General features: G+C 37.8%; 1 protein-coding gene across 4 annotated transcripts in view; it reads right to left on the reverse strand.

Moving 5' to 3' along the window:
* PIP5K1B (phosphatidylinositol-4-phosphate 5-kinase type 1 beta) overlaps positions 1-14,356 on the reverse strand; it is a 271,639-nt gene that overhangs the window by 80,158 nt on the left and 177,125 nt on the right. For all 4 annotated transcript variants that reach the window (XM_016135546.2, XM_016135547.2, XM_016135544.2 and 1 more), the window contains exons 8-10: positions 1,548-1,759; positions 255-338; positions 83-131 (exon numbers count right to left, since the gene is read on the reverse strand). In XM_016135546.2, the coding sequence (XP_015991032.1) occupies positions 83-131; positions 255-338; positions 1,548-1,759 (345 nt within the window). The remainder of the gene's footprint in view (positions 1-82; positions 132-254; positions 339-1,547; positions 1,760-14,356) is intronic.

Here is a 14,356-nt window from a genome sequence, read left to right on the forward strand (position 1 = left end):
GATGGGGCTTCCTAGATACACTCTGAAGTCTCTGAGAAACCAGAAAAATATAGTTTAAGAAGGAACATGACAAGCCACTTACTCCATCATAAACAAGTGCTTTCCAGGAATGTTCTAACTTCTTCATTAATCTAAATGTAAAAAGACAGAAAAACAAATATGAGAATGTAAAATCACTCCCACTTGGTAAATTTTCAGAACCTTTTGTTGATTTGTTTTGAAATAATAAAAGACTACTTCCCCAAATTTCTTACCTGTATGATTGAAGAATATCAATAATACCCATAAATAAAAGTAGTTTTTCTCCCTTATGGCTTTTAGCAGGAATGCCTCCCATTCTGTTGATAGAGCAAAAGAAAAAATATTTTGTAATATAAAAATAGAAAGTTAAAACTCATTCCTAATAAATAGACTGCAAGTAAAAATGGACAATCTTTAAGTATTCTGGAGTATCTCTCTCTTCATATTATTATTATTTTTTCTGGAATCAATTAAAATCTTCCTGAGAATCCAGAACAATATACTTCCCATGAAAATGATACCATAGCTGTCAACTCTGAAGAGTTAGGTTGGAAAGAATCCAATTAAAAATGATTCCTATTTTAAAATCATGAACGATAATTTTAAAAGTATTTTAAAATATTGGTTTTTAAAAATGTAATGCTTTTATATAGTCATTGTGAGATTTTTAAATATAGAAAAGCACAAAGAAAAAAATATATAAAGAATCTCTTCCAAGCATGCAAGGATAATCACTATTAGCATTTGGTACACCTTCCCAGTATGTTTGGGTATGTGTGTATTTATTAACCCACAAAAGTGATTATCTAACTTATCATGTTTTATAACCTGAATTTTTTATTTGTTAGATCATGAACACTTCCTCATATCAATGCTCATGTGTTTTTAATGGCTGTGTGGTATTTCACTCTATTGATAGAGAATAATATTTTAAATTGATTAACGGCTGTTTAGATGGATTTACAAGCAAAGATTTTTAAAATGTTTAGTATGTAAAGATTTCCTTTATAAAAATGAAATATGCTTGTGATTTAGTCATTGTTGAAGAATCCTAGAAGGCCCAAGAAATGATTTTTTCTTTCAGCATCCTTGTTCATGTGGTCCACACATATTATACAATCAACCATTTCAATAATTTTCTTAGATTGTAACTGTTTGTTAGGCAGTATGTACTTTATACATGCAAACTAATTCTACCATTACTATCACATCTGGCTGAAGTGAGAGACCACGTCAGGCACAGGACAGGACTAGAACGGAATCCTCTTATGCAGATAAAAGATTCTGAATTTGTGAACCTAATTCCTAACATGTATTTGCTTAAATACATGTTTATTCAAAATAAAAGTATATTCCCTCCCTCCCCATCCAACAACCCACCATTGTGGTGGTTGTTTTGAATCTGTGGTGAATGGAGGTAATCTGTTCCCAAAGAGCCACCACGAAAGGAGCATGATTGCATTTCATTACTCAGTGATATGGGATACCCCGACCAAGAGGGTGTGTGGGCAGGTGGCCGTACGTACGTGTCTGGGTTCTCTGTGATGACTCCGTCTCCAGATTTCCCTGGACCCTGGATGGATTCCATTGCTGTTGAGTAGAGGACCTTCTGCATCACAGGCCGCTTAGCATCAGGCACATTTTGTGAGGTCTCTTCTTCTTTCTCTTTGAAGGAATGGTCCAAGATGTGGATTCCCAGCAAAAGGCTATAGTCCATAATCTTGAAGCTTTCCAGCACCTGAGTAAGAAAAAGGACCAGGAAGCTGGTGAACTCAAATGGCTCGTAAGCATAGAATCAGAGTGCTCCAGATATGCAGACACATAAGTCCTGCATTGCTCCCAGGGTGTGGCAGATAAAGGAAAAATCAAAATAAAAACGTTTGAGGTTATTATTAGGTCATTGCAGTAAGGATTATCACAAGGGCTCCAAGATGACATTTTTATGCAAATCTAAAGTACATACATCTTGTTGTAACTCTCCATGAATGTTTTCCTAACAGTATTTATTGAGTACTTTCCATGCACCAGGTGCTAAGAGGTTTACTTGGATTCAATCCTCACAATTCTTTGTACTAGGTACTATTATTGTCTCTATTTTACAGATGAAAAAATTCAGACATAGAGAGATAAAGTAATTTGCTCAATGCCACACAGCTTGTAATTGGCATTGCTAAGATTTGAACCTAGGCAGTCAACTCCAGCAACCACATTCAAGCACTAGAGCAGAGAAATCGACAAGCAGTGGTCTCTATAAACTTGTACCTTCCTCAGCATGAAGACTCAGCTGAAATGTGTTTCTGTCTGGCTTCTGTTCTCAAAATCTTAATCTTGTTGGACTTCTGTGGCCTCCTTTTCAAAGCTTATCTTTCTAAGTTGCCATTTGGTTCCCTGTAGTAAGTCTTTTTAAAAATTATGATCTCAACAAAGAACAAGACTTAACGCTTAATTATCCATTCAGCAGACAGTACGAAGGAGAAGGAAATAAAACTAGGTGGATGCGACCGAAGGAGATAAGTGATCCCATGATAGGAAAGTGATGGGAGATGAGGTCAAGATAAGAGGCAGTCAACGTGGCTCCTGAGGCAGGTGGGGCTTTGACACTCAGGAGCCTTCAGTGGTGGAAGAGAGTCCAGGAAGCGTGCCTAACAATGGGGTGTCTTTCTCTATGATAAAGTTCTTTTCTTGTAGCTTGTATATGACTCTCCTTTACGACAGAATTTTTTCATTTTTTTAAAATTAAATTTATTGGTGGTAACACTGGTTAATAACATTATACAAATTTCAGGTATACAACTTTGTAATATGGCATCTGTATATTACGTGTCCTGCACAGCCCAAACTACTCATTGGTAAATGTTCCCTCAAAGAAGCAAAGCGGCTTCAAAAGTAAATTGTAATCAGACCCTGTGACAACGTGGTTAACGTTCCTAACAGGAATCCAGAGTGGCAAGCAGTGGTAAGGATTGAAAGGCACTCCTGGTTCCTTTATATTTAATTCATTATCTTCTGCAAAGCATCCACAAATTGATTCTGTGCATCAAAAAGCTTTCTTTAGAAAATTATTTTTCTTATATTTTAAATGTAATAGTTAACCTGAATTGGTTGGTTTGTACTTGAAGTCTCTTTTCTTGCCCAAGGACAGGCCAAAAAGAAAACATACATTTTATGAGGGATACAAAGTCAGGCTGTGGTCCAATTTTAGCTACTGATGCTGTCACAGTGTTTTAGGTGGTCAAATGTTTGTGCCTAGCTTATTAAAAAAAAAAAAGAAAGAAAAAAAACAACTTCAAGAGAAAATTGCCTATGAAAAAGCTACAAATAAATTTTAAAAAGATTCGTTTTCTCTTCATTCTTAAATTGAATTGTCAGCATCCCTCACTGGTGTTTAACTGTCCCTAAGACATCAGGCTCCTACTTTCAGAGTGAATGGCTTAAAAAAGATCAATTCCATTCCTATTGTATGGAAAGTTAACCACATAGTTAGATTATGGGTTAGACAAAGTTATCAACCATAAAAAAAGTTAAAGAAGAAAAAGATAAATAGGCATATATTTTAAACCAAATTCAAAAACTTCTGTAATGAAAAATTCTGGGAACAGATTTTAGTCGTATGCTTTGCAGATCTGCATCAATTAGGAACAAAATAGTTCTGTTATTCATACCCTTCCAGTTCTTAAATTAAAGGAATCCATAAATCTGCTAAAATCTTAACATTGTGAGCTTTGAGAGTATGCAGTTTTCTGTAACATGACAGCTACCAATCAATCTAGTCGGTCACTCAGGCATACATTTTGTTCCAGAATGTCTGCCTGACCTGGCTGTTGCTGGTGGATCCTGTACCTGTGCATTTGCTATGCAAAACACAGGTTGCAATACAAATACAGGTGCTTTTCCATTGACCTTGGACAAGACTTTCCTTCCTCAGTTGTAAAAAAAGAAAGCAGTTTTACATATTCACAGAAATATGTAAAACTGAAAGCAAGTTTTACCACAGTTCTTTATGCTATCAAAGCCAGATTTTTTTCTCTCTCTCGAGGACTTTTAAGTCAATAATAATAATGGAATGTAGTAAAAAAATAGTCAATGTCAAAGCAGCTGGTATAACATCCTGAAGACATGATCAAAACTATCTGTTCTGAAATAAAAGCATATTCTCTGGCTCTCATGGCCAGTGAAGCATCAGGAATACTCTATTCACATACAATTTCTGCAGATTTGGTGACCTAATGTGAGACATGTTCTAGCTCAGAACGATAGACACTGCTATCCTCTCTTCATGGCCAGACATCATAAAGAGTGGCTGGTCCTCCATTTTCTTTTCCATTTTCTCTGCCATGTTCCTCAGACCTGCACATTTTACCTGTTGCACTGCCAGAAGGAGCTAGAGTGCCTGCATGGTGGTGAGCACTCCATGCTCTGGGGCCGGGTGGCCTGTTTTGACTCATGCTACCCCACTTGTTTGTCCTTGAGGCCTTGTGACTCATCTGTAAATAGAGGTAACAGGGACACCTATCTCACAGAGATAGTGAGAAGACCAAAGTAATCCATGTTAAGCTTTAGGATAGTAACTGGCATACAGAAAGCGCTCAATAAATTTTAGTTGTTCTTATTATTCTTGTTACTCCTCCACCTGTAGAATCAATTACCCTAAGAATTCCCATGCACCCTCTGCTACTGTATCCGGCCTTCTATGGGTTCCTTTCCTTCCTATTTTTCTTTCCCACTCTTTCTTTCTACAGGTTAAAGATGCTCACCAAGGTTCTCTCTTCAACTCTTCCTCTACTTTTTTTCTTGGGAAAAACAATGAGTGTCTAGTCTGCGCCAGCCACCAAGAAAGTTGCTGGCCCTTCAGAAGTAAGTAAAAAAGACAACTATATGGTCTTCAAAGTTACACAAGCCTGAGTTACAGATTAGAATAAGGCCTGGGAAGGAAAACCGGGGTGCTGTGGAGATATCTCACATAAGGGGTACCTACTTTTGACTGGGGAGTATTTCAATAGTGCAAGTAAGAGATGATACTTGAATGAGGTGGCAACAGGAGAGTTTAAGAAAGAAGTCAACAGATTTGAGAATACTTAGAGGTAGAGTCTAACTATCATCCCTATATAGATAATTCCTAAAATGTTAGTTTAGTCCAAATTCATGCCCAAGCTCCAGCCCTGAATACTTCCAATGGCATTCTAGACATCTTTAAACTGCTGTACACTGACTTGCTGCAACCCTAACCTCTCATTTCCCCCAAAGCAGTTCTTTCTCCTCACTTCTTTTATTTAAAACCATTCTAATGTGGATTTCAGACACCATCACTCCTTTTCCTTTCGTTCAGCTGCTCAATCCTGCAGCTCCTATAATAAAAAAAAATCCCTCCTCACTAAAGTTTTGTTTTCAACCTCCTTTTCTTCCCTTTCTGCTCCCTTCCTGACATCTGTGTTTGACCAGGTCACGTCATGCCCCTGCTCGAAGCCTTCAGCGCCTTCAATACCTGGTGCCACCACCTCATTGACACCGAAGGTCCTCACGGCCAGACTCCGGCCAATTTCTCTGTTTTTTAATTCTTGCCTAGAGACACCTCCACACCAGTCAGATCGAAACCCCTTACACTCATAAATGTACACTGAAGATTAAGCCCTGATGCTCATGTTGTTTCTTCTGGAAGGTCTTACTATGTTTTAAAATCTTACAGGTTTTTCAAAGCCTATCTAAACTCTTACCTGCATGAAAATTACAATCTCGACAAAATACTGGGAATGTGACTTCCCTCTGAAAACCAACGCACATTATCAGTGTGCCTCACTGGAATAAAATTTGACTTCGGATTATAACTATATTTTTCTCATGATACACACAAGATTGCCGTGCTCACCAAAGGTTGGTTTGCTTTGTGCTCCCTGCTGTGCACGCTGAACATAACGGAATTTGTATTTGTTGTATTGCTTTTCATGTGAACAAACAAGTAAATACCAAAATATTCAACGGTAAGAATGTACAGCACTACATCTATGTCTTAGATCTGAGAACTTGATCTTGTGCTTCACGATTACAATGCTCGTGAAAAATCTTCAGTACTGAAAGCATTTACCGTGAATATGTGCTGTATGTTGTCAGAAAAATAAAGGTAACAGTCTACCAGTGTTTTCAAACCAACCTACACCAGAGGTATTTATACGCGCTGTGAAGGGCAAAATTCAAGCTGTTATTTACTGTTTTGTAGACACACAACTAAATGGATGATAAAAGGCAAGCTTGTTTTCGATAAACTAGGCTGAACTTAGAGTCTGGTAAAAATATCACTTTTCTTTTTAGGAAGCCTTTGCGGATAGTTTGTGTCATAGGCTGGGTCAACTGCAAAGAATTTCAACCACCGCAAGAGGTTAAAAGGCGCTTGGTGCTGGCCTTAAGGTGGAGGCTCTATTCTGAAACACATCTCAGGGTCTCCTTAGTTTTCCTGTCCTCGCTTTCTCTGCTTTCAGTATGTAAGGAGTGCAAAGTTAAGCTGGCATAAGACTGAGAAAGGATAATCATCAGATAAGTCTAAAAGAACTTCAAATGACAGCCACATTTAACATGATACCCAGCACCAAAAGATATTGAGTGGCAAAAATAATGCAACTCAAGTAATCTGTAAGTAATGCTTTATGCAAAATGGAGAAGGATGGTGATTCTAGGATGAAAGCGATGCTTTATTAAATGGGTCTTAGGCAAGCAAGTTTTCTATCAAAGCGCACAATAATTTCCCACATCGCAGGGGTTCTTATGGAAATTAATACATTCAATTAATATTTTATTGAGCACTTACTATGTGCCAGGCACTCTCTTGTTTAGAAGTCCTTTGAACATTCTAGCTAATCTGTGATAAAATGAGGACATCACCATTTAAAAACCCCTAATGAATTAATGAATCTAGTCAGTGGTCATCAAAAGCTGCTAAAATCACAGAACAAAAAGGCATTCTGACATTGTGTCTCCTGACAGGAGGAAACAACACCAAACAGGAAGTCAAGCTTCGGTTTGATGAAACCTCTACATCCAACAACCGATCTACAGGTAAAACAGGAGAGGAGTATGTCACAAGAAACCATGAGGGTATAATCGGCAAAACCTGGACTATGGGATAAACAAAGCCATTTCTTCGGTAAATACTCTCACAATGAAAAAATAAGTGATGGGGTGGGGCTGAACGAGTAGGCCCTATCTGAGTCACAATCCAAAGTAAAAAAGTAATTTCTCAAACAATTAGAAATTTGACCACTGACTACATATTTGATAATTATTAAGAATGATTAATTTTGCAAAGGTATGATAATGGCATTACAGTTACTTTTCTAAAAAGGAGTCTGCAGTTAAAAACTGGACTTCTTACTAAAATATATATAGGTAAAATAATGTGATGTCTGGGATGTGCTTCAAATACTGTGAGGATGGGGATGGGGCGATGAAACAAGATTGGCCATGAGTTGAGAATTACTGAACAGCTGGGTACAGGTTACGTGGGGTTTCCGTGTAATATCCTGTCCACTTTTGTACCTCTTTGTACTTTCCAAAAATAAAGTTTAACATACTCCTTTGAAATGAAATACACTTAAATAAAATGCATTTATATACCTGTTCAGTGTTAACTTACCACTATCTCTGCTGACAGTACAGATAAAAATTAAAATTCATAATTTGGGATCTTAACTAAAGTGGTTAAAGCAGAAAAGTTACTATGTTCTATACTCATCTCCCCTGACAATTCTTCGATAAAAGATCAAAAAAATAACCAAGTTAACGAAACGTGGAGCTGACAGAAAGGTATATCAAAGGCCTCGAGTAATTTTTCCAACTGGCCTGTAGTATAGTCCCCGAATCAAGGGTGAACGATTGCCAAAAAAACTTTGTGTTAATTCCACAATATAAGATGATTTGAAATATTATCCTAGAGAATTTATGCAAATAGACATTCCTGGACACATTGGTTTAGGGAAAAATGGATCTAAAGATCTGCCATTCCTTCTGGGATAGGCCCCTTGGAGTTTAGCTCCAGAATTTCTTGCATGCGCAAGTCAAGTTAATGCTGAATGTTGCCTTTCTAACTTAATATCCTCAATAAAGCTCAGAGTGTTTCTTGCCAATATAATATAAGAGAAAAAAACAGGCTGTGACAAGCCATATAATTTTGGCTGGTAAAGCAGACTGAAATAAATATTCAATCTATAGCCTAGATATGGCAATAATGTGTTTTTCACTGTGTTAATAGAGTGATTTGGAATTCTGGGCTGTGCTAGATTGATCTGTACCAATGCCTTTTTTGCTCACTCTAAAAGCTGGAAGTAATAGAGGAATACCTTATAAGCATTCGAAGTAGCCATCGATCATTTTAAAAGATTATGTATGAGAGTATGTATATACCTATCAGCTTCTAAACTGGATAAGTTTTAAATGTTTTTTCTTTATAGACACTTTGTTTCTACAAATAAAGATGTCTTAATAAATTATTTTGTAAACACATTTAAAAGTAATATTTTATATTAAAATTGCCAAGTTTTTCTAATTATATTATATATCTTCTAGTTGGCTTCACCATGAGTGATTTGTGGCTTAATGGCCAAGAGCCTAGAGGCTGGCCAGCTGCCCAGTGAGACTCAGAGGCCACTCTTGGTCCAAGTTTCCATATCCACTTCAATGTATGAAGTGAAATTCCTGAATCCTCATCACTGTCTACTACAGTCTACCCCTCTGAAGAACTGCCTCTCTAAGTACTCCCACTCCCCTGTCCACTTTCACGAACAAAGAGAGAAGAATAGGAGAATCACTCCATGATAAATAAGATTTTAATTATTTAAATTTAAAGTTTAAACTTAAAGCTTCTTAGAGGCAAGGACAGTATCCTATTTAATTTTTGTACCTCCTGTGGACTTCGCAGAATTTTATGCACAGCAAGAATTCAAAACAATTTGCTGAAAGATGTATCATTAATTCAGAAGGAAGTTGAGGCAGGATTTGTTAAACGAGATTCTTGTGGTGGTTTGAAGCCAGAGAAATCAAGCCAAGCCATCCTCTGAAATCACCGCAGCGTTTCCACGGGGCAGAAAGAATCTTGGGTCTGGGAAAGTCACCATGGGTACTGAACACCTTACAATTTAAAAACAGCAAGCACCTACCTACAGTGTGTGTTTTAAGGAATGACGGAAAACCTGGGTTGTACAAAGCATCACTAGAAATGAATTCTTTGGGTGTCTTGAGGTATTATAATTTACTTTTTAAATATTTATATATGTATGTGGTCAAAATTAAAACAAGTATAAAAGGGTGACTTAATGACACATCCCACGCAGCATGAGGGTGATGGTTTGAGGCGGAAATAGAAATCATATGTGGAGGGCCCTGTTGCAATATTCTTGTCTTTGTGCGTTGTCGACATGTAATTGAGACCCTACATTTCCAATGGTGTTTACCTAAAAAGATGGAGTAATAAAAGGGACAATTTATACTAGCCCTGCAAGGGAGTACAACTTTTAATAAGGAGACTATCTTAGTTGAGGTGACTGTTTACATCAGAAGAGACTGAAATATTATGAATTAGTAAATTTAAATTTGGGGAAGTAGGTTTTAGTGAGCAAGAGTAGCCGTGGAAAATTAAGAAGCTCTATTTTCCCTGCATATCTTAGTGTAGAGAAAGTAAATCTGCGACCTAGATTCACTGCTTTCTTTGTTCCGTGAAAAGAGGTTGTCCACATTTTTTTTCTGAAATAATAATCTAGAAAAAAAGGTAGCTAGCTCTTTTAGAAACTATGGCAGGATGGCAACTCTCCACCTCCAAAGAACATCCATCATCCCCTAGAAAGATTACCAGGTACTGGTGAAAATGCAACCCATGTTGAGTTGGCATCCAGAAGAGCTCATCTTTGGAACAACTGGGGCTCGCTGAATCAGGCAAATTTACAAAGGAATTCTTCATGTGCAGAAATGAAGGGAAGTTAATGAGCTACTGACTCCAGCCAGACTTGGATTCAGACTGGATGAGGATATTTTAGACAAATATTAGGTTAAGTTCCCTACATTCCTAATAGCTATGGACAGCAGACACATCCAGTGGACTATGTATCTTTTAAAAATGCTTTTTTGAAGTATGCATGTAGGAAAGTACACAGATGTATCTTTTCTAATGAAAAGTTAAATTTTAATATACAAATTCATTTAAATAACATTATTTGTGGCCATTTCACTCTTAAGGGGAGGCAGAAATTCTCCCACAGAGATTTTCTGCCGCCCCATATAGAAGTTAAGAATTTCTAGGGACAAAAGTGAGAAGTTTGATACTTGCTGGGTCAAAATTCTAAACTTAGAAATGTCTTTGATGGGAGAACATTGGTGACATCAAAGACATTAAATTGTGGAAGAAGGGAGGCTTATAAAGTGTTGACTGATATAGACAGGGATGAAGAACCATTTATAAGAGCCAAAGCCTCTCAGAATCCAGTGTATGACATTTTTGGAAAGAACTAGAACTATCATGTGGCCAAAGCACCTTGCCTTTCACAGGCAGTCAAGCAGGTGCCATTCCTACAACATCATGGGTACTCAGTAAATGTGCACTAGCTGTTGAATGAATAAAATAAAGCCCTATAAAAATCAAACCCATTTTTCTCCTTTAAAAGTATTCTCGGTTATCTAAGTTAAAGATAAGATTGTGTTTAACAGGTGCATAGCAAGCTGAGTAACATACCACAAGGCTCATTTCTGAACCATTTTCTAAACTTTATAATATTTTCCTAGACACTGAAAACTCTCAAATACCCCGTAACTCCCTGTAACCCAGTCCCTCACCAGATTTCAGAAATTTCTCCTAAGCTGTGGAGCCTCGACTCCATTTTGTGAGTTGCTAAGTTTTGCCATCCCTTTGTATCCTTTGGTTGGGGTATTTACAACCCTGCTCTATTTCACATGGCCATCTGTGTGGCATCCACAACCAATCCACACTGGTCAACCTCAAAAGCTTTCAAAATCCATCTTGAAAGCCAGGGGTGCTGCTGCCATGCTCCCTTGTGGCCACTTCCCCTTCCTGCTATGCTCTCCTCTCTGGATCCCCGGGATTTCCAATAGGGAGGAAGATATAGCCTGTGGGGACACTTCCTTCCCTTTGCTCCCTCCCCTCAAATACTTTGTGAATCCTCCCATTTGGGACGTACATTGACCTTACCTCTAGGCTTAGGGTCATGTCCAAAATCAAGGATAGGTAGGTTCTTGTCACACAAAAGCAGGGAACCCTAATATACGAGATACAGCATCATTCCATTTCATTAGCCCAAAGACTTGGGCTAACATTAAGTTGGATTATAATTTCCAAGTGGCAAGTTACTTAAAATGAAAGCTAGCTAGACACATTACCACCACCACCACCACCACCTGAGGACATATGTGAGTTCTCTAATTTTTAGGTACCATTTCTTTTAGGAAAAGAAAAGAAAAGTTTGCTTCTTAGGGTCGAGGAAGATGTTTTCAGTCCTCCATTTTTATCCTTTCTGTAGAAATTTTTGTAATACTCCATTTGGTTTGAAGTGAGGGTTAAAAAATCAACTACTGGCTTGATAATCCTTCAATTTCTGTAGTTAATGAAAATTCTCAAAAGCTGTTCACACAGGTTTTAATGGCGCACACCTAGTCCCTGATCTCCCTTGCCACAGATTTGAAAAACAAATCTTTAAAAACAACTCCACTATAGCCTTCACATTTCTCAGAAAGAATTTTGCTTTCAAGTTAATAAGATTTCATGTGCACACATGTTGGGAACAGTTGGCAAGTGTCAGTGTGCTTGATTATGCTTTTTATCACACTTTTAAAATTAAGTGTCTGGATCACTAACTTTAGTTTGTGTTCCTCAGTTACTGGCATTATTTTCCTCTCTCACGCCTTACTGGAAGTAGTTGCAAGATTTCATTAACTCATTGCCCTGGCTAAACCAATTTCTCTACTTTGACAGAGTCCTTTCTTAACTCCTATAGCACCTTCTCCAATAGCTCATTGTCAGGGCTAGAAAATCAGCCATCAGGCACTTCCAGCTCTTCCTGTCTCCATCCGTCTATGTCATTAATGTTTTCATTTTAGCAGACTTTCCTGCATTACACCCACATGCTTCTTAAGGAGAATGTACTGAAGAAAGAACCTGAGTTTTGGAGTCAGAGAGACTTGGGTATAAATCCTGGATCCAGCACTGCAAGCTATGTGCAGTTAGGGAAGCCTCGCAAGTCTCCACTTTATCTGTCAAAAGGGCACCATGCCGCTTGCTTCACAGAGCTGTTGTGAGGATTAATAAGTGAATCTACCTATAACATCAAGCACTGTTTGGCTCAGAGCAAGTCCACAATAAAAGTTAACTGAACCAACCTATAGATGAACTGAGCCTTAGAAATGTGTTCTTATAGTCCACGAAATCATGTATTAATTACTGCATCTTAAATATGTATTTTATGATTATGTATTATGTACAATGTGTTTTAAATGTTACTTTGGTACCTACCAAAGATGGAACTCTCCCTCTACCATAACTTGGGACAGCTGGTTTTCAAATATTGAGAATGACTCAATTCAGGTAGAAAGAAAGACATGGACAACACCACAGAAGAGTAGTTGAGTTTTGTAGTTATCCTAAAACTCATTTGTACTGACCATTATGTGCCTTCTGTTAGTGCCAAGAGAAGCTAATTTCCATCATCCACCTGATTTGAGCTGAACTGCAGCAACTGGCAAAAGCCTAGACAAACAACGGCCCCTTTCCAGGACTAATGAGCAGCTGTGTTGTACAGTCTTAAATGGGGACACCAGGTACCACCTAAATAACTGAGTAGGTTGAGAGGTCAACACAGTTGCAATTTACTGGTCATTAACAGACACTGGCTGAATGACAATATGAATTTACTTCAGATGATTATCCACAAATTCACAACGTGGATTCTATTTCATACCAAGCTGTTGGTGGGCTATTATCAAAGCCTGCTCTTATTACGTTTATTGATTAGGTAAGATTCACATTTTAAAAATGTTTGCTATTGTTATCTCTTAGGCTAACACTGAGACAACTGTTGAGGGATTTGAAGGGTAGGAAATGCAGTCCCACAGTTCTTGGTCTCCTAGAGAGCGGATTTTAGTGGGCAAACATTAAACATGTACCCAAGTAATTACAATATAATGTAAAAATACCAATGACTATAAAGTGAGATGTGCTGTGAGCCTTTAAATTCTCATAGAAATTCTTATTATTAGAAACACATGGTAAATTCCTGTACCTTAGGCCTCTTATGAATCCCTAACAATTCCATTAAGTCCAACAGAAATAGGATCAGCCATTAGACTTAACTGTAAGTTTTTCTATTTCATTTTCACCACTCTTCCTATATCCCTAAACTTCTTCTTTTACTGAATTTATCTTTTCCTTTGATAGGGCATATACTCAGGTAATTATTTAATAAGAGACTTACATACATCCTTATCAGAGTGGTTAAAATAAAAAAAACATGGTGATAATAGCAAATGCTGGTGAGGAGGAAAAGAAACTAGATCACTAGTACACAGCTGGTGGGAATGTAAGACGACACAGCCACTCTGTAAAAGAGTAAGACAGTTTCTTAGAAAACCAAGCCTGTGCTTACCACCTGATAGAAACTGCACTCAGCATTTACACCAGAGAAATGAAAACTTATGTTTATGCAAAAACTTGTATTCAAATGTTTATAGTAGCTTTATTGGTAACAGTCAAAAACTAGAGAAAACCCACATGCTCTTCAGTGGGTGAATGGTTAAACTGTGGTATATCCATACCAGGAAATAGCACACAGCAATAAAAAGGGGCAAACTACTAATATACACGATAATCTGGATAAATCTCAAAGGTATTTTGCCAAATGAAAAAAGCTAATCTCAGAGGTTATATACTGTATGATTCCATTTATATGGCATTCGTAAAATAAAGAAATTATAGAGAGTAAAAAAAAAGACTGGTGGTTGCAAAGGACTGGGGAGGGATCAGGGGGAGGGGGGTGGCTGTGCCGACATGTAAGAGGGAAGCTCGAGGGATTTTGGTGAAGGAACTGTTCTCACTTGACTCTGGTGGTTACCTAAATTACATATGCCTAAGCTGCATAAAACTGTACACACACACCCATGCACTCACACAAACGAGTGCAGGTAAAACTGGCGAAATCTGAAAAAGGTCAGTGGACTGTATCCATGTCACTTTCCTGGTTGCGATATCAGTCTAAGGTCATGTAAGATGCTGCCAATGGGGAAGCCAGCTGAAGGGCACATGAGATCTCTTTGTATGTTTCCTCCAGCTGCATGTGGATCTACAATTACTTCAAAA

Source organism: Rousettus aegyptiacus, unplaced genomic scaffold (assembly GCF_014176215.1).
Source record: "Rousettus aegyptiacus isolate mRouAeg1 unplaced genomic scaffold, mRouAeg1.p scaffold_m13_p_3, whole genome shotgun sequence".
NCBI lineage: Eukaryota > Metazoa > Chordata > Mammalia > Chiroptera > Pteropodidae > Rousettus > Rousettus aegyptiacus.